The sequence below is a fragment of the Macaca thibetana genome, chromosome X (assembly GCF_024542745.1).
Source record: "Macaca thibetana thibetana isolate TM-01 chromosome X, ASM2454274v1, whole genome shotgun sequence".
Lineage (NCBI taxonomy): Eukaryota > Metazoa > Chordata > Mammalia > Primates > Cercopithecidae > Macaca > Macaca thibetana.
The window spans coordinates 114,253,796-114,277,216 of record NC_065598.1 but is presented as its reverse complement, the minus strand read 5'-3'; the positions used below and the strand labels follow the sequence as shown (position 1 = coordinate 114,277,216).

The following is a 23,421-nucleotide window of genomic DNA, read 5'->3' as shown; positions in this document are numbered from 1 at the left end:
TGGAGTCTCACTTTGCTGCCCAGGCTGGAGTGCAGTGGCATGATCTCGGCTCACTGCAACCTCCGCCTCCTGGGTTCAAGTGATTCTCCTGCCTCAGCCTCCTGTAGCTGGGATTACAGGCATGCGCCACCATGCCCAGCTAATTTTGTATTTTTAGTAGAGATGGGGTTTCATCATGTTGGCCAGGCTGGTCTTGAACTCCTGACCTCAGGTGATTCACCCACCTCGGCCTCCCAAGGTGCTGGGATTACAGGCGTGAGGCACTGTGCCCACCTCCTTCCTTTCTTTCACCATGTAATCTTCACAAACCAGCTCCACTTCTGCCATGATTAGAAGCTTCCTGAGGCCCTCACCAGAAGCAGATGCTGGCAGTCTTATATAGGTTGCAGAACGATGAGCCAAATCAAAGTCTTTTCTTTATAAATTACCCAGCCTCAGATATTCCCTTATAGCAATGCAAAATGGACTAATGCAGTGAGTTAGTTCACCATGCTGTCTGTGAGAGCAGGGCCCTTCTCTTTATTGAGCACTGCTCTGGGCTCTTCTTAGCACATACCAGGAGCTCAATGAACAATTATTAAATGAATGAATCTTCACAGTTAGCCTATGATGAAAGTACTACACTTAGCCCCACTTATCAGCTAAGGAAATTTAGGTTTTGAGCAGTTCAGTGTCTTGCCCAAGATCACACACCTAGTAATTGACAAGAACTAGGATTCAAACCTAGATTTGTCCAGCTTCATAGCCTAAGCCTTTCACAATTATGTTATGCTTCCTCCTCAGAAGGTCAAAGTGCCAGATTTCTCTTTCTGTGACAAAAGCACATCTGCTTAGAAACTACTGGATCAGAGTCAAGAGCACTACACAAAGACTTATTATGATGTTCATACTTCTTTCATTCTACCTATTCCCTTCATCTCCTAAATTCTGTCCCCAGACCCTTCTATTATCATGTTCATTCTGTAAATCAGGAAACTGAGGCATGAAGGGATTATATGACTTACCTTAGGCCACACAGCTTGTCAAGATCTGCATTAGTCTGAGGTTCTGGTCCTCAAAAATTTCCCAGCCTCATAGGAAGAGGGAGAGTTTCATCTAATGAGGCCAAGGCCCCAGGAGAAAAAATTAACAAAGGGCCCCATATTGTTAAATCAACTTGCTTGAACTTTTAAAAGTAGAAAAAAAATACTTTACCCATCTAATTTGAACATTTTGAACCATATTTCTTGCTACAAACACAAAAACTTAGAACAATATAATTCAGTTATCTACTATAACATATAAGGGAGATGTTCAAAATGAGAAATAGAAACAAGAGAACAAGAAAAGAAGAGATATGGACCTGGGAAAGTCCAGATATGAGTAAGAAAAGAGCAACAGCACAGGAGGCAGTGTATTTCAGAAAAATATTGCTACAGAAAGTTGATAAAGTCATGTTGCATTTTTACATTAACGAGGTCTTTATTTCTTATTTCCTGGCCTGTGAACTTCATGAGCTAAGGACTAACTAGCCCATCCTATGAACTAAGGATCGTGATACTTCTTCCTTGCTGCATTTAGATCTTCCCTTTCCATAAGCCCAACTGTCCTGGGAAAATGGAGAGGAAAGTAAGTCAAAGGGAGAGTCTTCTGAGCCAATGGGAGAAAGGAAAGGGTCCTGGGAGCACAGGCGCATCTGCCTCCTCAGATTTGCAACAGAACCCAGTAGATCAGGCACGGAAAGTTTCCTCTCTAGAGTTTGCCATCAAGCATGTGAACAGAGGTTTCTGCTTTAGTTCACTGTTCATTTATGATAGTTGGAGGGGTATCCAGAAACCTGTTAAGGGAAAGAGAAGGGGGAAAATCCTCACTAAACCTCCAAAACCTTTTTTTTTTTTTTAATGCGGTCTTGCTGTGTTGCCCAAGCTGGCCTCGAACTCCTGGGCTCAAGCAATCCTTTTGCCTTAGCCTCTCCAGTAGCTGGGACTACAGGAATGTGCCACCATGCCCAGCCATGCCCTATTTTTGAAGGACATAATTTTAAGTTCACATGTGAAGAATGTTTGTTCCTTTTGTCCTTGTGGCTCCAGAAGCCAAACATCAATGATCCTGAGACTTATTTTATACAGAAATGGCTTATGTTTGCTTCTTCAGAGTTAGAGGAAGGAGGAAACTCTTTGGGATGAGGTAGTTCTCTTTAGAAGTGGAGGAAATAATGAGTGGGGAATTTTTAGTTAAATCTGCAACCTGTGCTTTTTTTTTTTTTTTTGGAAAGAGTCTTGCTCTGTTGCCCAGGCTGGAGTGCAGTGGCACAATCTCAGCTCACTGCAATCTCTGCCTCCCAGGTTCAAGCAATTCTCCTGCCTCAGCCTCCTGAATAGCTGGGATTACTGGTGCATGCCACCACGCCCGGCTAATTTTCGTATTTTTAGTAGAGATGGGGTTTTACCATGTTGGCCAGGCTGATCTCAAACTCCTGACCTCAGTTAATCCACCCACCTCGGCCTCCCAAGGTGCTGGGATTACAGGTGTGAGCCACCACACCCAGCCTGTGCATTTTTTAATGACAAATATAGCTTAGGTTTCTAAACAATCTGAAAGTAAGACAGTGTTCTGCAATATTGAAAGGCTTCTAAAAGGCTTGCTGTGAAGGCTGGGCCACCATTGGCCAACTCAGGGAGGACTTATAGTGAGCCTCTGCAAAATCTGGCTACTCTAGGATGAACTGGGAACTTTGAAAGATCATCTCAGGAAATAATGGAATCCAAGAATGCCTGGGCTAAAAATAACCCTAGACTTCAAGTCTAGTTCAACCACTTAGTCCTTAGGGGAGTAAACGGAGGCTCCAAGAAAGGACTCCATGTGCCCCAGGCCTCACAGCTAGTTAATTGCAGAGCTGGGGTTTGAACTGTCCAAAAATTGCTGGAGGCCTCATTGGAGGCTCACACCTTAGAAGTGTTTATTAGAAGAAAAATACCTCCATCTGTGGTCACGATTCTCTCTAGATATCATTCAAATTGCTTTTTCTTCACCACGCTTGCCTTACCATCCATTTCTTTTTATTATTTATTATTCAAGATGTAGATGTAGGAGGTACAAGTGCAGTTGCATTACATGGACATATTGCAGGTAACTGCAGAATGTCTCATCTCCTACTTTAGGGAAACTGATGAAGAGCAGGGAACACAGGTCATTAACACCGTGGGGAGGACAGCCTTCTTGTGCAGAAGGGAGAGTAATACCAGTAACAGTGAACATGTATCGAGTGCTTACTATGTGTTATGCTTCTTGCCAAGAGCTTTATATGAGTGATACAGTGTGGATACTTGGTGAAGTTTAGGCTTCTAGTGCACCCAACACCCTAGTAGTATACACTGTACCCAATAGGTAATTTCTCACCATCCACTCCCCTCCCACCTTCCCACTTTCCTGAGGTTCCAATGTCTATTAATCCACACTCTAGCTGCCATCCATTTCTTATGGCTTCCCAATTCAGGTTTTCTGTTTCAGCCATGCCCTGTACCCAAGGTGATTTACAGCAGAGTTTCCTTAAAGCGAGGTATTTGGAGCCCTCACCTCCCAGGAGTCACTTGGAAGGTTCTGGACTTGCAGGTTCCTGGGAAGGTTCTGGACTTGCAGGTTCCTGGGCCCCACTCCAACTGAAGAAGCAGCATCCCTGCGAGTGAGTGCCAAGGAATCAATGATTGTTACACATGCTCTTGACTTACAGCCTTCCTCCTTGAACCTTGTACTCACAGTTCGCCTTTATCTGTCATGGAAGTTTTGAAAATCCCACTATTTATTGAGCACTTTCTTTGTGCTACTTTCTATGCATCTCATTTATTCCTCACATGCTGGTGTATACTTTTCTCTCATGCTCAAGTGGACAACTGGGCAGTGTCCAGCTGGGTCAGGGGCCAGCCACCTGCCACCCCCATTTAGGAGCTTCTCCCGGTCACTGTGAGGACAGATGCTACCCCCAGTGTGGCTTTTTCTTTTTCCTAGGTCATTCTGACTAGGGATTCTTGTGCCTGAAGTTTAGAGAAGCCCAACAGATTTCTGCTCTCCTGGCGTTCACTGCCACTTTTCTTTTCCTTCCAGGTAGCATACTGTAGGAGGAAGAGCTTGGGCACATTATTCACTCCTTCCTGGTCACTAGGGTTTGTGGATGTCACCTGCTCTCTCTGTCCTCATCCGTAACTCATCTGTGCTGTCTCTCAGTGCCTCAGTGCTCAAGCTGTCAGCAAACTTTTCTGCCTAGCACCTGGAGCATCTTAAGTTCTGCCTTCTTGGCCGGGTGCGGTGGCTCATGCCTGTAATCCCAGCACTTTTGGAGGCCAAGGCAGGCAGATCACCTGAGGTCAGGAGTTTGAGACCAGCCTGGCCAACATGGTGAAACCCCGTCTCTACTAAAAATACAAAAATTAGCCAAATGTGGTGGCACATGTCTGTAATCCCAGCTACTCAGGAAGCTGAGGCATGAGAATTGCTTGAACCTGGGAGGCAGAGGTTGCAGTGAGCCGAGATTGCACCATTGCACTCCAGCCTGGGTGACAGAGCGAGACACCGTCTCAAAAACAAAAACAAAAACAAAAACAAAACCCAACAACAACAACAACAAAAACTTCTGCCTTCTCTATTGAGCCTTTCATGGTGACTTCAGCCTGCATTGAGAGGTCCCTTTTAGTCCCTTCTGCTGTAGATGGAGCCACTCATACAGGCACCTTCTGGTCACTTCTGTAGCTTGACGGCCTCCTATGTTGTTCCCCTTCAGTCTCACCTTCTCTTGTTCTTTGACCTCATTTACATCTAAATCTCAGCATACTAGCCTTGCTTTGCTGTTCCTTGCCATTCTCAGCTTTGCCATGTGTTATGGACACCCTTTTCTGGCTTGATCTTACCCCTCTGCCTCATTTCTGGCATCTAGCCCTCTGTACCACACATGTAAGTAAAGTACACTCCAGCTTTTTGTTCCACAACTCTTGGGGCCTACAGACTCCTCCTATATGTAGCCAGTGCCCTAGAGCAGGGGCAGCCAATATTTTGGCTTCCCTGGGCCACATTGGAAGAATAATTGTCTTGGGCCACACATAAAATACACTAATTATAGCTGATGAGCTAAAAAAAAAAAAAAAAATCGCAAAAAAAAAAAAAATCATGATGTTTTAGGAAAGTTGGCGAATTTGTGTTGGGCCACATTCAAAGCCATCCTGGGCCTCATGCAGCACAGTAGCCGTGGGTTGGACAAGCTTGCCGTAGAGTTTAACCCTGAGAATCCTTGTCCTAACACATGATAATTTTGCCTCATCTTATTTTACAAATGTGAGAACTGAGGTCCAAAGGGGGGCTATGACTCGGGCAGGGCTGCAAAGACAACTTTTTGGAACAGCAGATTTCAGGACACAGGCTTTCTGATTCCCAATGTAGTTCTATTCTCAGTTGTTTCATGTCTATTCTTTCTCTTTGTCATCAGAGAATCGGTCACTTTCTGTAGCACTTATTGGCTCTGGAGTCAAATTGCCTAGATTCAAATCCTACCTTCAGAATTCGAAGTTGTCATGTGCCCTGGGCAGTTACTTAGCCTTTCTGTTTCCTCATCTACAAAATGGGGGAGAAGTGAAGATAACTAGTACCTACCTCATAGGATTGCTCTGAGGATTAAATGAGATGATGCATCCAAAGCACTTCGAACAGCATTTGCACATATTCATTGTCAAGTAAATGTTAACGATTTTATTTTGTCATTGCCTACATAGCGCCTGAAACAGGTCTGAGCACATAGTAGCTGTGCATAAAGACCTTGGGGTTACTAATGAGACAGGCTCTGGGAAATAACGTTCTGACTTTGTTGTCTGATTCAAGGGGAATGATTCCGATGGTGGATATTTTAGGCCAGGTAGAAAGAGAGGGTGGTGCCGTGGCTGGGGTAAAAGGAAAGATTTGGGGCTAGAGAACCTTCGGATAACTCTTCCCATAACTCCAGGTAGGGAGCTGCCTTTGCCAAGCTGCAGGGCTGTCCATGGGATTAGGGTTAAAGAAATCTGAGGTCCTAAAGGCTCAGATGTCACCTTGACTGAGAATGTCCAGTGATCTCAGATTCTTGGAGGCGTTTTTATTTCTTTTCTAAAAAATTTTTAGAAATGTTCTAAAGTTTTAGAAATTTTTTTTGTAGAAATAGGGTCTTGCTATGTTGCCCAGGCTGCTCTTGAACTCCTGGGCTCAAGTGATCCTCTGGCCTCGGCCTCCCAAAGTGCTGGGATTGCAGGCATGAGGCACTGCACCTGGCTGTGGCATTTTTATTTCTGTGGGTATGTGCCCTCCGGGTACAACGACATCAGCATCACCCCTCCTTATGCCCATTCCCTTCCTGCTAAGGTGAAATTCACTCAGAGACTTCTATATCCCTCCAGAACTGGGAGACCAAAGGCTACTTCTCATAACCATGGGGTGATGCTGAGATTGCTTTCCCCAACCTCCACCCCGTGGGCCAAAAGGCTGCAAGATGAAACCAGAAAGTTACAATGTGCCTGCACAAAGAACACAGATAGTTGAGCTTGGGCTGGGAACACATTCCAGAGGACTGGTTGTTCTTTCTCCCTTATCTCCCCTTCCTCCCCTGGCCAGAGAATGACTCCTGGTGTCTCCACTCCTTGATGGCTTTTGAATTCTAAGGGCAGGAGATGTCTATATCAAATCCCACATAATCCAATGAGCTATGTAAAATTCACATCCTCCACTAGCAACCCCCTTTTCTTCTACGTTTTTTTTTTGAGATGGACTCTCGCTCTGTTGCCAGGCTGGAGTGCAGTGGCATGATCTTGGCTCACTGCAACCTCTGCCTCCCAGGTTCAAGCGATTCTCCTGTCTCAGCCTCCCGAGTAGCTGGGACTACAGGCATCCGCCCCCACACCCAGTTAATTTTTGTATTTTTAGTAGAGACGGGGTTTCACCATGTTGTCCGGGATGGTTTCAATCTGTTGACCTCAGGTGATCCGCCCACCTTGGCCTCCCAAAGTGCTGGGATTACAGGCATGAGCCACCACCCCCGGCCTTCTTCTACTTTTACTTTTTTTTCCTCTTTGGAGATTTTTACCTCCTCCCTCAACTGGTATGTTATTGACGGTTAGAAGCAGTAATAACAGCTACTGCAGTAACTCAACAATAAGATCAAAAGCCTTAGACACATTCTGCTGGGATGGGCTTGAGAACTGGCAGAGCATTTGGGGGCAGAGCTCTTGGCACCCAACACATGCTCAAAGCTGTGAAGTCCATCCTTAGGGCCCCTCAATTCTGACTTTTCTCTTGAGTCTTCTAGTATTCTCATGCTTTCCTGTCCCCCCCTCCCCAGTGCTGGAACAGTACTTCAGCCTGACCACCCAAGTGTCCCCATGCCGCAGACCTATCTCCTTTAAGATCCCTCATCACAATATACGTATCTAGTGGGTCATTTTTGGCAGGACTCTGTGCACTGTTAAAACATCAACAAATATCTGCAAAGGTGTTAGGGGCTGCTAATGGCCTGGTGAGTTATTCTATTTTCAGGTGATATAATAGACCAGTAAGGAAGATTCTTTAGGGCAGCAGTGAGTGGGCATTTCAAATTGACCAGATTTTGCCAAGTGAGGAAGGAGAAGAGTATAGTGGTCGAATCATGGGCTTTAAAATCCAGAACTGGGTTTGAGTCCTAACTCTATTACTCATAACATGTATGACCTTGCACAGACTGCCTAATTTCAGCAAGACTCAGTTTCCTCATCTGGGAAATGGGGGTGAAAAGAATAAAAGCAAAATAACCATGCCTACTACATAGGACTCTTGTGAGGACTCAATTAGATAATGCACATAAAATAATTTTTTCCAGTGCCTGCCTGGCACAGACTGAGGACTCAGAAATTTCATTAGTTGGATTAGTTGTATAATATTAATTGCCCCTCACTGCACAAGAACAGAGCCTTTGATCATAGCATTTGTGGATTGAAAGACGGAATAGGACTCCCTGTCTGCTAGGCTTTGAGGCCGCTAGAGAGATCTCAGAAAGGACCTTTTAGGCCACGTTCTTTGCATGTTCGCTGGATGACAATCAGGGTGCTCAGAGGTATTTCTGAAATGGGCTTCCTCGTGATGACGAGGTGGAGAGGGTAGATTCCATTATTCTCTGGCCTCCTAGTGTGTAAGAAAGGCCTCAGTGACAATTGCCCTGCAGCAAGTATCTGAGGCAGGCATCCCCTAGAGCCTATTTGGGCATCTGTTTGACGATCCAGATGTTCAAATACCCACAGGTGAGGGTGTGGGATGTAGAGGGGTGACCTTCTCTCCCTGGTGTGTCTTGCTACTGACATCCATGGACATTTGGAGGGTTGACTTTGCAGAATTTGCTGAAGATGTCATTTCAAGCAGTGTGCCATTGCAGTAGTGAAGATATGGAATCAATCTAACTGTCCATCAATAGATGAATGGATAAAGGAAATGCAGTATATATACACAATGGAGTACTACTTGGCTATGTAAAAGAATTAAATCCTGTCATTCACAGCAACGTGAATAAGCCTGGAGGACATTATGTTAAGTGAAATAAGACAGACACAGAAAGGCAAATAATGCATGTTCTCATTCATATGTGGAAGGTGAAAAAGTTGATCTCATGGCAGTAGAGAGTAGAATGATAGTTACCATAGACTGGGAAGGGTGTATGGGTGGCAGGGATGAATGAAGAGAGAGGTTGGTTAATACAAACATACAGTTAGATAGAAGGAATCAGTCCTAATGTTCCATAGCAGAGTAGAATGACTATAATTAATAATATATTGTATATTTCTTTTTTTTTAAATTTATTTATTATTATTATACTTTAAGTTGTAGGGTACATGTGCATAACGTGCAGGTTTGTTACATATGTATACTTGTGCCATGTTGGTGTGCTGCACCCATCAACTCGTCATTTACATCAGGTATAACTCCCAATGCAATCCCTCCCCCCTCCCTCCTCCCCATGATAGGCCCCAGTGTGTGATGTTCCCCTTCCTGAGTCCAAGTGATCTCATTGTTCAGTTCCCACCTATGAGTGAGAACATGTATATTTCAAAATAGCCAGAAAAGAGGTCTTGAAATGTTCCCAACACAAATGATAAATATTTGAGGCGATGAATATCTACTAAATACCCTGACTTGATGATTATACATTCTATGCATGTAACAAAATATGACATGTACCCCATAAATATGTACAAATATAATGCATCAATACAAAATTTCCAAATTAAAAAATATAATAATGTGCCACCAAAGCCATGCATCAGTTTCTGCTTTGGGTAGATATCTACCCAGAGCTCTCAGAGCCAGCATAAATGGCCATCAAGATTGTTCTCCACCACTACACTCCAGCCTGGCAACTGAGACACAGTCTGAAAAAAAAAAAGAAAAAAAAAGAAAAAAAGATTGTTCTCCTCTTCTACCCAGGTTCCCATGAGGGTGTTCACACCTGCTCCTAGGAGCACAAACAAACAGAAGTTCAAGGCTAGCTAGCTGGCCCTGGGCTTGCTGAGAACTGCTGCTGTTCTTGGCCCTTGCTGGGCAAATGCCAATCATTTTGTCTACATCCCACAGCCCTGATTTGTGCATGGATGTAGTTGTATCCTGGGTGGAACTTGGTATCAAACCCCTACCCACCAAGTGAACTCTGCCAATCAGTGGGGTGACTTTCCACAGTGGAACCATGACTACTGGTGGACTCGTGGAGTAGGACTTCTGGGGCTCATTGTGTGATCAGAAGGGCAGCCATCTTCATTATGGAGTGTCCAAGGGCTGCATTTCAGGAGCTGGCTGGACCTCTGGTGCTCTCCTGCCAACCTCCTGCAAGAAAAGAGGAAGCTGTGGGATGATTATAGCCTCATTTCCCCTGGAGGATACTTTATTTTTCAATTAAGGGGTATAAGGGCCCTTTCTGATACTTTCATTTAAGGTGGTTCCTGGTTCCTCAATGAGTTGGCATCCTGCCATCAGACACTCCCTCTAGAAGAATCCAATCACCACCATTCTCTCCTCTTACCACGCCTCAGAATGTTCAAACTCCAGGGCTCTTTAGCCACTGCTTGGTGGATGCACATTCTTGATTGAGGGCACAAAGTATAGCAATAGTTTGAAAGGGTGGGTGCAGTGGCTCATGCCTGTAATCCCAGCACTTTGGGAGGCAGAGGCAAGAGGACTACTTGAGCCCAGTAATTTGAGACCAGCCTGGCCAACATAGCAAGACCCCCCACCACGACAAGAAAAGTTTTTTTAAAAATTAGCTGGGTATAGTGGCACATGCCTGTAAGTCCTAGCTACTCAAGAGGCTCAGGCAGAAGGCTTGCTTGAGCTCAGTTCAAGGTTACAGTGAACTACGATTATGCCATTCCACTCTAGCCTGGGCAACAGAGTGAAACCCTGTCTCAAATAAAATAGTTTGAAAGGGGTTAAAGACATTGTCCTGGGGGTAGGGAAAGCCATCTCAAACAAGCTGAGTCTTTAAAGGGATTTTGCATGTTCTAACATTTTGGCAGGGTCTAATCAGTCCAGCTGACAATTCGCTTGAGAGAGTAGCAACTTAAGTTCTTCGTAAAGAAGTGTTTGCAGTGGGGTGTACTGGGGGAAGGGAGCATATAATCCCCTTGGGTGCTTCTATACCAGGTCTGTGTTGCAGTTTACATGGCTCCAAACCTACCCTGGTTTTGGTTTCAACTGCAATTAGAGCTAGAGCCTCTAGGACTCTATTCGTCTTCTATTGTTGTGTTACAAATGACAAAAAAATACTGTCTTATGACAACACAAATTTACTATCTCTTGGTTTCTATGAGTCAAGACTCCAGACTGGGCTTAGCTGAGTCCTCTGCTCAGGGTCTCACAAGGCTCAATCGCTGTTAGGGCTGAGATCTCCTCTGAGGTACAGGGTTATCTTTTAAACTGAATGGTTGTTGGCAGAATTCAGTTTTTTGAGGCTATAGGGCTGAGGTTCCTGGTTTCCTTTTGTTCCCCCTCTGAGGCAGGGTCTCACTCTGTCACCCAGGCTGGAGTGGAGCAATCACGGCTCACTGCAGCCTCGACCTCGTGGGCTCAATCAATTCTCCCACCTCAGCCTTAACTGGGACTACAGGCGTGCGCCACCATGCCTGGCTACGTTTTATATCTTTAGTAGAGATGGGTCTTCCTGTGTTGCCCAGGCTGGTGTCAAACTCCTGAGCTCAAGTGATCCTTTGCCTCGGCCTCCCAAAGTGCTGGAATTATAGGCGTGAGCCACTGTGCCCTGCCCGAGGTCCTTGGTTTCTTGATGACTGTTAGCTAAGGGGTTCTCTCAGCTACTAGAGGCCACATGTCATGCCCTGCCATGTGGCCTTTGACAACATGGCAGTTGGTTACTTCACGGCCAACAGGACAGCATCTGCTGCAGCTTTGACTGTCTCTGGCTTCTATTATCTGATCTCTAAACCCTCCTTTTTTTTTTTTTTTTTTTTTTTTTTTTTTTTTTTTTTTTACTTATGTTCAAGTTTGTGTTTTGTTTATTTTTTCAACTTTTATTTTAGGTTCGGGGGTACTTGGGCAGGTTTGTTACATGGGTAAATTGCATGTTACTGAGGTTTGGGGTATGGTTGATCCTATCACCCAGGAAGTGAGCATAGTACCCTATAGGTAGTTTTCCAACTCTGCTCCCTCCCACCCTCTCCCCTCTAGTAGTCCCCAGTGTCCAGTATCTGTCATTCCCGTCTTTATGTCCATGCACACGCAATGTTTAGCTCCCACGTATAAGTGAGAGCATGTGGTATTTGTAAACCCTCCGTTGTAGAGGCCCACCTGATTAGGTTAGGTCCCCCCACGCTGAAGGAGAGGGGATTTACAGGACATGCATACCAGGGGGTGGGAATCTTGTAGGTCATCTTAGAATTCTGTTTACCACAGACTCCGTGAAATACATTTCATCCTATTACATTGTTTAAAGAAAACCAACAACATGAGGCCAGCTGCTTCCCATTAGCATTATCCATTCTGGGAGGGCAACAGAGCTGTCAGGAAAAGTCTTCTGAATCCCTGAAGCTGAATCAGGCTGTGGTTTAAAAAATTCAACAACCTTGGAAGAAGGGCCTTTTTCCCTTTTTTCCCCCTCTTTTTCCCCCTCTTTTTCCCCCAGAGCCCTTGTTCAATCCTCCAATGAGTCAGTTTGAGAAGGAAAAGGCAGCTCTGGGCCCTAAGCATCTGGGGTCGGCCTAGAGAAGCAAACAAAGCACTTTAATAATGACTTGATAATGAGACTCCATACCTCTGCTCTGCCAGGTTCCCTGATAACCATTATTACATGACTATGTTTGGTCCTTGGAAGTGGTTCTGAAAGCCTGTCATAATTTACTGGATAAAAACATATAGTTCCTCTTCCCTTATTCAGTTTGCCACCTTTTTCAAGGGACTTCATGCAGAAGGGTCTTTTACTGAGAGTGTGTCTCAGTGTGTCCCCATATGTTTAAAAAAGACCACTTTTCCCACTGACTTCTGTTTGCCACTGCAAGACCCTCTCCACCCCCTGCATTTATCCATCCATAAACATATACAGTGAGCACCTCCTGCGTACCTGGTATTGCGCTAGGTGCTGGTAATACTCAGATAATCAAAACAAGGTCCCTGTTCTCAAGGTGATATCAGCTATGACAAGAGGTATGTGCAAAGGGCTGAGAGCATGGGGCATGGGTGGCCAGTACGTTTGAGTTGGGTCTTGAAGCATATGTGTAATTTCAAGGATGTAGGAATTACAGGGATGATGTTCCAAGCCAAGTGCACAACCTGTGCGGAACACAGAGAAAACAAAAGAACATGGTGATTCTGGGAGGTCAGAGCATGGGGGTGTGAGTCGGGGTGGGCTGCTGGGAGACTGGACCCCCTCCAGCGGGCAGAGAACACCAGATTGCAGAGGGCCTTGAGTGTTAAGAACTTGGCTTTTATCTTGCAGGCAGCAGGAAGCTGGTGGACAAGTTTAAGCAGGGGAGGCTCATGGTTATATTTCAGAGAGAACACTGTGCCTTTTTTGAGATTGTGAGGTGACTGTAGCTTTTTCTAAATATCATAAATAAAAGTATAGCTCAGAGAAGGCAGCCCCAAGGTCACCACCAATGAATCATGGTATGATTAAGGAACAAATTTATTTTAAATTGATATTAGCCATAATGAGGCACATGAAAGAAATATACAGTGATGCCTCTAAAAGGAGATACTTGGGAAGGAAAGCTTTGTTTAATAAGATCAGCTTGTGGGGGCAAAAGGACAGAAAAGGTGGTGGCTGGAAAGCAGGAAGAGGCAGCGTTTCTTTTACTGAAACCTCTTTCTCCGTGAGGGTCCAGACCTAGCCCAGCTGAATGGGGCTCCACATTCAGGGTTCACCTGGCTAGGATATCTAGGAATGGGCTCTGTGTATCAAGGGAAAGAGGGGTCCAAGAGTGCTTGGTTCTGTACAGGTGAATAATCCAGGGCTGGGAGGGAAGACAGGTCTTGCTAAACTGGAAAACAAGGGGGTTCTTCTTCTAAGACAAGTCTTCCTCTGCCCCCTATAGCATGCCTCTGTGTCTGAAGAAATTTCTGACCACGAAGGTGGTTCTTTTATAGGAACCACTTTTATTTTAATAGTATATTTTACTTAACCCAATATAGCCACCATATTATGATTACTTCAACATATAATCACTATAAAAATGATATCAATGGTATATTTTACATTCTTTTTGTTCACAGTAAGCTGCCACATCAGCTGCATCAGTCTCCTGCTCCAAAGCCCCGAGTGACTTGCCATCAAGCTCAGAGTAAAATCCACAAAGGTGGATTTTATTGAATTTTTCAATAAAAAATTGAAGAATTTTTTCTTTTATTGAATTTATGCATTAATTCAACAAATGTTTATTGAGTGCCTGCTATTCCCCTGACACACCACATCTGATTCAACAGTGAATCCTTTGCCTCTTTCATTGTAGGTACCATTCTGGGTCCTGGGAGATTCAATGATGACCAAAATAGACAAGGACCCTGACCTTATGGAATTTACATTCAAGTTGAGAAGATAGACAAGAAACTAGTAATTAACATAGAATATAATTTTAGGCAGCAGTGAGGGTTATGAAGATGTTAATAAAGAATAATTGGCCTGGCGCAGTGGTTCACGCCGGTAATCCTAGCACTTTGGGAGGCCAAGGTGGGCGGATCACCTGAGGTCGGGAGTTTGAGACCAGCCTGACCAACATGAAGAAGCCCCATCTCTACTAAAAATACACAATTAGCCGAGCATGGTGGCTGATGCCTGTAATCCCAGTTACTCAGGAGGCTGCAGGAGAGTCACTTGAACCCGGAAGGCGGAGGTTTCAGTGAGCCAAGATCACGCCATTGCACTGCAGCCTGGGCACAAAGAGGGAAACTCTGTCTCAAAAAGTAAATAAAAAATAAATTAAAAAAAATAATGGGATGGAGAGAGAGTGGGAACATTTTAACTAGGATGATCATGGACATGCTCTCTGGGGGGAAGTAACATTGGATGCTTGAATGCTGCAAAAAAGCCAACCATGCAACTATCTGGGGAAAGAGTCCTCCAAGCAGAGAAAGCAGCAAATGCAAAGATCCTGAGATTGAAAGGGGGCATTACCAGGAGGGCCAGTGAGGCTAGGTGAAGGGATGAAGTAGGGGGGTAGCGGGTTTGGTGATCAGTGGAGCATGGGGTGGGCTTGCATCACATAAGGCCCATGGTAAGGGGCTGGGATTTTACTCTGCGCTTAATGGCAAGCCACTGGGGGGTTTGGAGCAGGAGGCTGATGCAGCTGATGTGGCAGCTTACTGTGAACAAAAATAATGTAAAATATACCATTAATATTATTTTTATAGTGACTATATGTTGAAATAATCACAATATGGTGGTTATATTGGGTTAAATAAAATATGTTATTAAAAGCAGTCTCACTTGTTTCTTTTTTCTTGTTAAAAATGTAGCTACTAGAAAATTCAAAATACGTGGCTTGCAATTCTGCTCACGTTAACATTTCTATTTAATGGTGAGGGTCTAGGAAGTGACTGTAGTCAAAGAAGAGAGCCAAGGACAGAGCCCTGCAGTGCTACATTTCAAAATCAGGGAGAGGAGAGAGATCCAGCAAGGGCGACCCAGAAGGAACAGCCAATAAGGTAGGAGGAAAATTAAGGGAGTGTGGTGTTCCAGAAGACAAGTGATAAAATTATTCAAAAAGAAGGGCGTGGCCAATCACATCAGATGCTGCTGAAAGTTAAAGAAACTGGTGGATTCAGCAAGCGCAGTGTTGGTGGACTGGCTTGGAAACAGTTCAGTTTGGAAGCCTGATTGGAGAGCTCATGAGAATAGAAAGTGAGGACATAAAGACAGTAAGTATAGATAACTCTTTAAAGAGTTTTACTTTAAAGAGATGCAGAGGAATGGGATGGTAACAGCAAGAGAATTTGAACTCAAGGGGAGATTTGTGTTTTGCTGTCGTTGCTGGGTTGTTTAGGAGGGGAGACAGTTTTATATGTCCAGTTGGATTGGCTGATGGTGGCGTTGTCAACAGAGTGCCTGCTAAAAGCCTCAGGGTTTTTAAGATTTGGTTGGGGAAGTAAGGCAAGTATGCTACAAAGAATTTCAGACAGGACAGTCTAAGCTCAAGGGTTAAATGCGATGATTCTATTAGTGCTCTAAAAATTCAGATGCAGCCAAGATGCCCTCTTTCTTTGTTCTCCCTCAACTTTCATATTTTTCTCTTTAGTGTTTTTTTTCGCTTTCTATCTTCTACACTTGACAGTGGTAGGTCAATGACAATGTTAGCCTACCATGGCTTCACATTTTGGTTAACGGGCTTTTTTTCCCACAGGCTTCTCTAAGATAGTTTATTTCCCCAATGTCTAAAAAGGCTTCTATAGCGGCAGGGGTGGGGGTACTGCTGTGTTTATTAAGATGGCCAGGAACTTACCAGTGACACAAATTCCTCCTGTTCTCCCTCTGAATTTCCTAAGAGCTTTTGAATTATTATTAGTATTATTTTTTGAGACAGGTTCTCACCCTGTCACCCTGGCTGGAGTGCAGTGGCGTGATCATGGCTCACTGTAGCCTCGACTTCCCAGGCTCAAGTGATCCTCCCACCTCAGCTTCCTGAGTAGCTGGGACTACAGGCATGCACCACCATGTTTGGCTAATTTGTTTTGTATTTTTTCTAGAGATGTGGTTTTGCCATGTTTCCCGGGCTGGTCTCAAAGCCCTGGGCTCAAGCAATCCACCCACCTTGGCCTTCCAAAGTGTTGGGATTGCAGGTGTGAGCCACTGTGTCCAGTCAGATGTTGAATTTTCATTCCTCTTTGCTCCTGCCAGATCTCCAGATCTTGGAAAACTAGCAGAGACAGTAATGCCAAGGGTAAAGTCATTCTTTCTAGGACAATGCATTGGTGTGTAAATCCATTGATGTGGGCTCTCTTGAAGGTCTGTATATGATAAGAAAGGCGCTGTGGTTATGGAGTAGACGGGGTGTGTGTGTGCATGTGTCCCCATGTGTGTGTGTGTTGAGGGGGGTAATTATTGATCACTGTGAGGGCCTGGGACTCAGTCATCTTCAGGCAGAATTGTAATATTAACTCATAAAAGTTGAGTGACTTAAAGTATCAATACCTTTCAGCCAGGAATGTACCTGTCATTGAACAAATTGGATTTATTACTTGTGGCAGTGAGGGGGAATTGTGGGGAACCATAGGGCATCTCGATAAGTGGGTCTGAAGCAATCTTGACACCACAGCCCTGTCAGTTCTCATGGTGACTTGGAACCTTTTGTTCTCTAAGGCTTCAGTCACTCTGGCTATGTGAACTCTCAAGTTCTCCTTAGCCTTACAGCCTGTGGCCACCACTCCCGCCCTCCCACCCCCCAACTCTGGAGATGCATCAGGGATTTACAGCTAGAAAGCAGGACAGGGTGGGCCTGAAGCCCACCCATGAAAGAGCAATGGCAGCGTAGCTGTCTGGGAACAGAGCAGATCTGGAGTGGCAAGGGAATTCTAGAATCTACTTAACCCCACTTTACAATAGTTCATTCAGTTACAGCAATACCTCAAGGAGAGTTATCATAGGGGCAAAGTCTCTGCTTGCCTTTCTACGGCCTTCTGGCGCGGATGAATATAGCACCCTTCCTCTGGATTATGGTGCTCATCAGATCCCCCACCCCTCACACACACATACAAACTTTCTTTCTTTTTTTTTTTTTTTAGTTTTACAATTTTTAAATTATACTTTATGTTCTAGGGTACATGTGCACAACGTGGTTTGTTACATATGTATACATGTGTCATGTTGGTGTGCTGCATCCATTAACTCGTCATTTACATTAGGTATATCTCCTAATGCTATCCCTCGCTCTTGTCCCCACCCCACAACAGGCCCCGGTGTGTGATGTTCCCCTTCCTGTGTCCAAGTGATCTCATTGTTCAATTCCCACCTATGAGTGAGAACATGCGGTGTTAGGTTTTCTGTTCTTGCGATAGTTTGCTGAGAATGATGGTTTCCAGCTTCATCCATGTCCCTACAAAGGGCACGAACTCATCTTTTTTTATGGCTGCATAGTATTCCATGGTGTATATGTGCCACATTTTCTTAATCCAGTCTGTCATTGATGGACATTTGGGTTGGTTCCAAGTCTTTGCTATTGTGAATAGTGCCGCAATAAATATGTGTGGATGTGCCTTTATAGTAGCATGATTTATAATCCTTTGGATATATACCCAGTAATGGGATGGCTGGGTCAAATGGTATTTCTAGTTCTAGATCCTTGAGGAATCGCCACACTGTCTTCCACAATGGTTGACCTAGTTTACAGTCCCACCAACAGTGTAAAAGTGTTCCTATTTCTCCACATCTTCTCCAGTACCTGTTGTTTCCTGACTTTTTAATGATTGCCATTCTAACTGGTGTGAGATGGTATCTGGTATCTCATTGTGGTTTTGATTTGCATTTCTCTGATGGCTAGTGATGCTGAGCATTTTTTCATATGTCTGTTGGCTGCATAAAAGTCTTCTTTCGAGAAGTGTCTGTTCATATCCTTTGCCCACTTTTAGGACAGGCACAGTGGCTCATGCTTGTAATCCCAGCACTCTGGGACGCCAAGGCAGGGGAATCACTTGAGTTCAAGACTAGCCTGGGCACATAGTGAGACCCTGTTTCTCCATAAAATAAAATAAAATAAAATAAAATAAAATAAAATAAGCTGGGCATGGAGGAGCACGCCTGTAGTCCCAGCTGCTATGATGGCTGAGGTGGGAGGACCTCTTCAGCCAAGGAGGTTGAGGATGCAGTGAGCTATGATTGCACCACTGCACTGCAGCCTGGGCAACAGAGCAAGGCCCTGTCTCTAAAACTATTGTCAACATTGATTTCTAAAAGTTTGATTATCAACTGGCATGCTTCCTTAGAAGCATGACATAGAGTCATGGGAGAATTATCCTTTTCATGATCCCTTTGGTTGTTTCCCGTTTTTAACTATTTGAAACAATGCTGTAACACACATTCTTGTATGTATATTGTTGTATGCAAGTGTGACTATCTATAAGGTAATGTTCGAGAAGTGATGTTCCTGGATCAAAAGGTATGTGCATTTTAAATTTTGATAGATATTGCCAAATTGCTCTTTAGAGAGTTAGAACTATACTCCAGAGTGTATGAGAGTCCCTATGTTTTCCCACCTTCGTCAGCAATGCAATATCATCCAAATTAAGGATTTTGACAATCTGATAGATGACAATACTCATTTGATATGTTGATTTCTATCTCTTTCACTATTAGTAGGACAGAGCCTCTTCATATGTGGTTATTTGTATTTCTTTTTCTGCTAACTGCTTTGTATTCTTTGTCCCTTTTAGACCAAGTTGTTTGTCTTTTATTGATTTATATGAGTTCTTTATAAATTAAGAAATTTGGCCCCTGTATCTGTCATATTTGTTGCTAGTATTGTTTTCCAGTTTGTCATTCTTTTATTGCCTTATTTTTTTTCCATAAGTTTTACTTTTCTTTTTGAGGCAGGGTCTTGCTCTGTCACTCAGGCTGGAGTGCAGTGGCATGATCATGGCTGACTATAGCCTCAATCTCCTGGGTTCAAGTCATCCTCCCACCTCAGCTTCTGCAGTAGCTGGGACTACAGGTAAATGCCACAATGCCCAGCTATTTAAAAAAAAAATGTTTGTATAGATGAGGTCTTGCTATGTTGCCCAGCCTCAACTCAAACTCCTGGGCTCAAGTGATCCTCCTGCCTTTGCCTCCCAAAGTGCTGGGATTACAGGAAAGAGCCACTGTACCCGGCCTGAAATTTTCATGTAGCCAGATGTTTCAGTCTTTTGTTTGTGGTTCTGCGTATTTATCAAAACAATTTTGTCTCCCTGAGCACACCATGAATAGTAATAGGCATCCAAAGTTAATGGGCCCCAACTCACAAAACAATAGATCAGGTTTTTGCATTTGTCTTTTTTTGGTAACAGCTTTATTGAGCTATAATTCACATACCATACAAGTCACCTATTTAAAGTATACAATTCAATGCTTCTTAATACAGTCACAGATTTTTGCAACCATCACCACAATCAATTTTAGAACATTTTCGTCATCTCCAAAAGAAACCCTATCCGGGCACAGTGGCTCATGCCTGTAATCCCAGGACTTTGGGATGGCAAGGCAGGAGAATTGCTTGAGCTCAGGAGTTCTAGTTCAACATAGCAAGACCCTGTCCATACTAAAACTTCAAAAATTAGTTGGGTGTGGTGGCATGTGCCTATAGTCCCAACTACTTGGGGGACTGAGGTGGCAGTTTTGCCTGAGCCTGGGAGGTCAAGGCTGCAGTAAGCTGTGATCGCACCACTGCACTCCAGCCTGAGTAACAGAGCAAGATACTGTCAAAAAAAAAAAAAAAAAAAAAAAAAAAAAAAAAAAAAAAAAAAAAAAAGAAAGAAAGAAAAAAAAAAAGAAAAGAAAAAGAAAAAAAAAAGAAATCTTGTACTCTTTACCAACCCCCCCCCCCCCCCCCCCCACCAAAAAAAAAAAAAACCCTCCCAGCCCTAAGCAAGACATTCTCTGTGTCTATGTATTTGCTTATTCTGGACATTTTATATAAATGGAATCATTCGGAATCATTGTCTTTTTTAAAGGAAGGATAACTCTCTGTAATGGCAATTCCATTTGTATATGTTTTCTAGGCTATTTTAAGAATATAACTGAAGGATAAGGGGTAGGGTGAAAGGATTGCAATACGCCCTGACTATCAAATGATGATCTTTTGCTTTTTATTTTATTTTAGTCATCCTACAATGGCTGAATCACTAAGTGAAATTTGTGACAGTCTGGATGTTCTGGAGGCCAGTGATGAGGGTAAGTAACCCAATAAAACTTTGATAACCAGAATTAGATTTGTTCACTGTGTTTATTTAGCTCCTAGGACAAAGAAGCAAGGCACAAGAAAACAAGCTCAGATCATTAGACTAAGTCACGACGTTTACTTTTCAGTTTTCTAATTTCTTCTTTGTCACCTCCAACACTGATGGTCAAAGATTTGCCTGAGGTCCTGCAATCTTCTTTGAAAATGGTTACCAGATTTTACTTACTAAGGCCTTTTCTGCTTCATCAGAAAAAAAAAGCAATCAGAACAGACCATGATCTGACAAATTCAACTGAGGTTTTACTGTAGATAGTAATTCAGATCTAAGCAAGAGATTAATTTGTTGAGGAGTAAAAGGAGGTAGAAACAAAAGATGCCTCCACAGGCTTCTGTTAAATAGGATTCAATTGACAAAAATTCTCTTTGGCAAAACTTACTTGTGTATCCCTTGCCTAAACTGTGGCGCAATCTGTGAGTGATAGGTGATCATGCATGGAACAATTAGAAAGGGAGGCAAATGTCACTAAACAATGATAAGCTTTACACACACACACACACACAATAAAAAAGAAATCATAAGATGTAATGTGAGACATTGAGCGTAAAGACATAATTGAATTGAACAGTTTATTGGGTTGTTCTTCCATTCTTTTGCCGAGTTTTCTTTAGTGGTGTACGGTACAGAAAACTTTGTCTGGAAGAACAGAGGGGAATCTCCTTGTGGCTTCCTGGGGGCCTGGCTTCACACATGATGTGGGGCAGGGGATGCTGAGAGCCTGATCACGGATTCTTAATGGCAGTGCTAGGGTCTTCTTCATCTCTGTGTTATCACTGTTTAGTATTGTGTCAGAGAGAGACAGAGAGAGAGAGAGAGAGAGATAGAGAGAGATTAGGTGTTCCAAAATATTAAATAAATGAATGAATGAATAAATGAGTGAAAGGCCTTCTCACCAAAGCAGACCCAACTACCAAACCAACTGACCTATCTTTTTGGATATGAACTAAACAGATGCCTACAAAAGAAGATGGCAGCACAGTACATCTTGATGAAGAGTGGTAGTAAAGAAATGCCTTTTCTCTGTTCTCAAGGTTTTTTTGTTTTGTTTTGTTTTGTTTTTGTAAGACCAAATATTTGAGTACAATTTTAGAAGTTTTAGAACTAGTCAGGGCTGGCCAGAGAATAAGGTGGCTGTTGGGAGGTTAAAGGGAGGAGAGCTTAGTTAGAAATGTTTTCTTTCCAGCTAGGCGCGGTGGCTCACACCTGTAGTATTAGCACTTTGGGAGGCCGAGGTGTGTGGATCACTTGGGGTCAGGAGTTCAAGACCAGCCTGGCCAACATGGAGAAACCCTGTCTCTACTAAAAATATGTTTAAAATTAGCTGGGTGTGGTTGCAGGACTGTGTAGTTCCAGCTACTTGGGAGGCTGAGGCAAAAGAATCACTTGAACCTGGGAGGTGGAGGTGGCAGCGAGCCAAGATCACACCACTGTACTCCAGCCTGGGCAACAGAGCAAGACTCCATCTCAAAAAAAAAAAAAAAAATTGCTGGGCGTGGTGGCTCATGCCTGTAATCCCAGCACTCGGGGAGGACGAGGCGGGCAGATCACGAGGTCAGGAGATTGAGACCATCCTGTCTAACACGTTGAAACCCCGTCTCTACTAAAAATACAAAAAATTAGCTGGGCATGGTGGCAGGCACCTGTAGTCCCAGCTTCTTGGGAGGCTGAGACAGGAGAATGGTGTGAACCCGGGAGGCAGAGGTTGCAGTGAGCCGAGATTGCGCCACTGCACTCCAGCCTGAATGACAGTGCGAGACTCCGTCTCAAAAAAAAAAAAAAAAAAAAAAAAGTTTTATTTCCAAGCAGCAATGCAAGAGAACAAGGTCATCATTTATGCGATGCATTTTAAAAGCTCATTCAGTTCAATTCAGATGGGTTCCCTGTATGCATGGTGGATAAGCAAATATACAACTTAGAGGCAACCATTTCTCATTCGATTTAGCTGTGTTTTCTTCTCTGGAGAAAAAACAGTCTTCAATGAGCTGTTTTCTGGCATGTGACACACTGCAGACCCTGACTGGATGAGTATATTGAAAGCTACTTGCTGTTTGGGAATGCACAGTCTTTGGGCTTGGATGGGGAAATCAATGGCTTTGTTATAGAAGTCCAGACAGCTGTCACCTCTCAGCTGTCAGCTCACTGACTGCAGCTGCTGTACCCTGTGATGACATAAGTTACCCAGTGTATAGGTGACCTATATAAACATTGCTGGGTACAAATGTGAGTTTTTACCCATACCTGCTGTCTAGATCTCTCTACCCTTTGTGCTTTTCGTAGATTTTGAAAAACAGCCTGTGGAGGGCTCAGCTGCTGGTGATTTAAAGGTGCCCCCACCACACTTTAAAAAATAAAGCTTCAAAGGCCAAATTTATAGACTTGAATATATGGCAACAATCTCAGATTCCATTAGAGTTTCAAAAGCAGCATAGCACGTAGACAGTATCCAGCTTTCTATCTCACTCCCAGGGCTGAGACCAGGGCTTGTCTCCATACATGGGATAGCGGGGGTGGGGGGTGTTGGATACAGTTAGGGGTAGGGCGGTTTCCTAATGGAAAGTAGGCTGAAGACATAGACCCTTGCTGCTGACATTGTATGTCTGGCAGTGGGTTGTCACAAAGGCCGTATCCAGTCACTGACCTAGAACAACAGCAGCCAACTTACCATGTTTGGCAGTTACCATCTCTCCGTGTCTCCCCAGCTCCCTGCTAACAAAGCTATACCACCACTACACTCAGAGCCACACTACAGGATGGAATGGAAACATTCTTTTCCTTCTGGGGTCCATAGTTAAAAGAGACACCCATTGCTTTAGCTGTTGTTGAATCCTTGCTGGAAAATAAGTTGTTGTTTCTGCCCAGAAAAGAATGGAAAATTGGGGGGAAATTGGACTATATGCATACTTAACTTTTAGCACTTGTTATAGTTCCAAAGTCACTAGTCATTTTGTTAATTTAGGAACATAAAAATGTGTTAATGTATAATTTTGTCCGCTC

The 23,421-nt window shown here is 43.7% G+C and overlaps 2 protein-coding genes across 3 annotated transcripts in view; one reads left to right on the top strand and one right to left on the bottom strand.

The window, feature by feature from the left end:
• NDUFA1 (NADH:ubiquinone oxidoreductase subunit A1) overlaps positions 1-23,421 on the bottom strand; it is a 970,503-nt gene that overhangs the window by 752,965 nt on the left and 194,117 nt on the right. The window lies entirely within an intron of this gene.
• The window catches only part of KIAA1210 (KIAA1210 ortholog), an 80,360-nt gene that overhangs the window by 9,078 nt on the left and 47,861 nt on the right, over positions 1-23,421 (top strand). The window contains exons 1-2 of one of the 2 annotated variants that reach the window (XM_050776085.1): positions 15,249-15,363; positions 20,292-20,362. In XM_050776085.1, the coding sequence (XP_050632042.1) occupies positions 20,302-20,362 (61 nt within the window). In that variant the 5' untranslated portion in view covers positions 15,249-15,363; positions 20,292-20,301. Of the gene's footprint in view, positions 1-15,248; positions 15,364-20,291; positions 20,363-23,421 lie in introns of those variants that run through there. The other variant, XM_050776084.1, reaches the window with a different exon arrangement.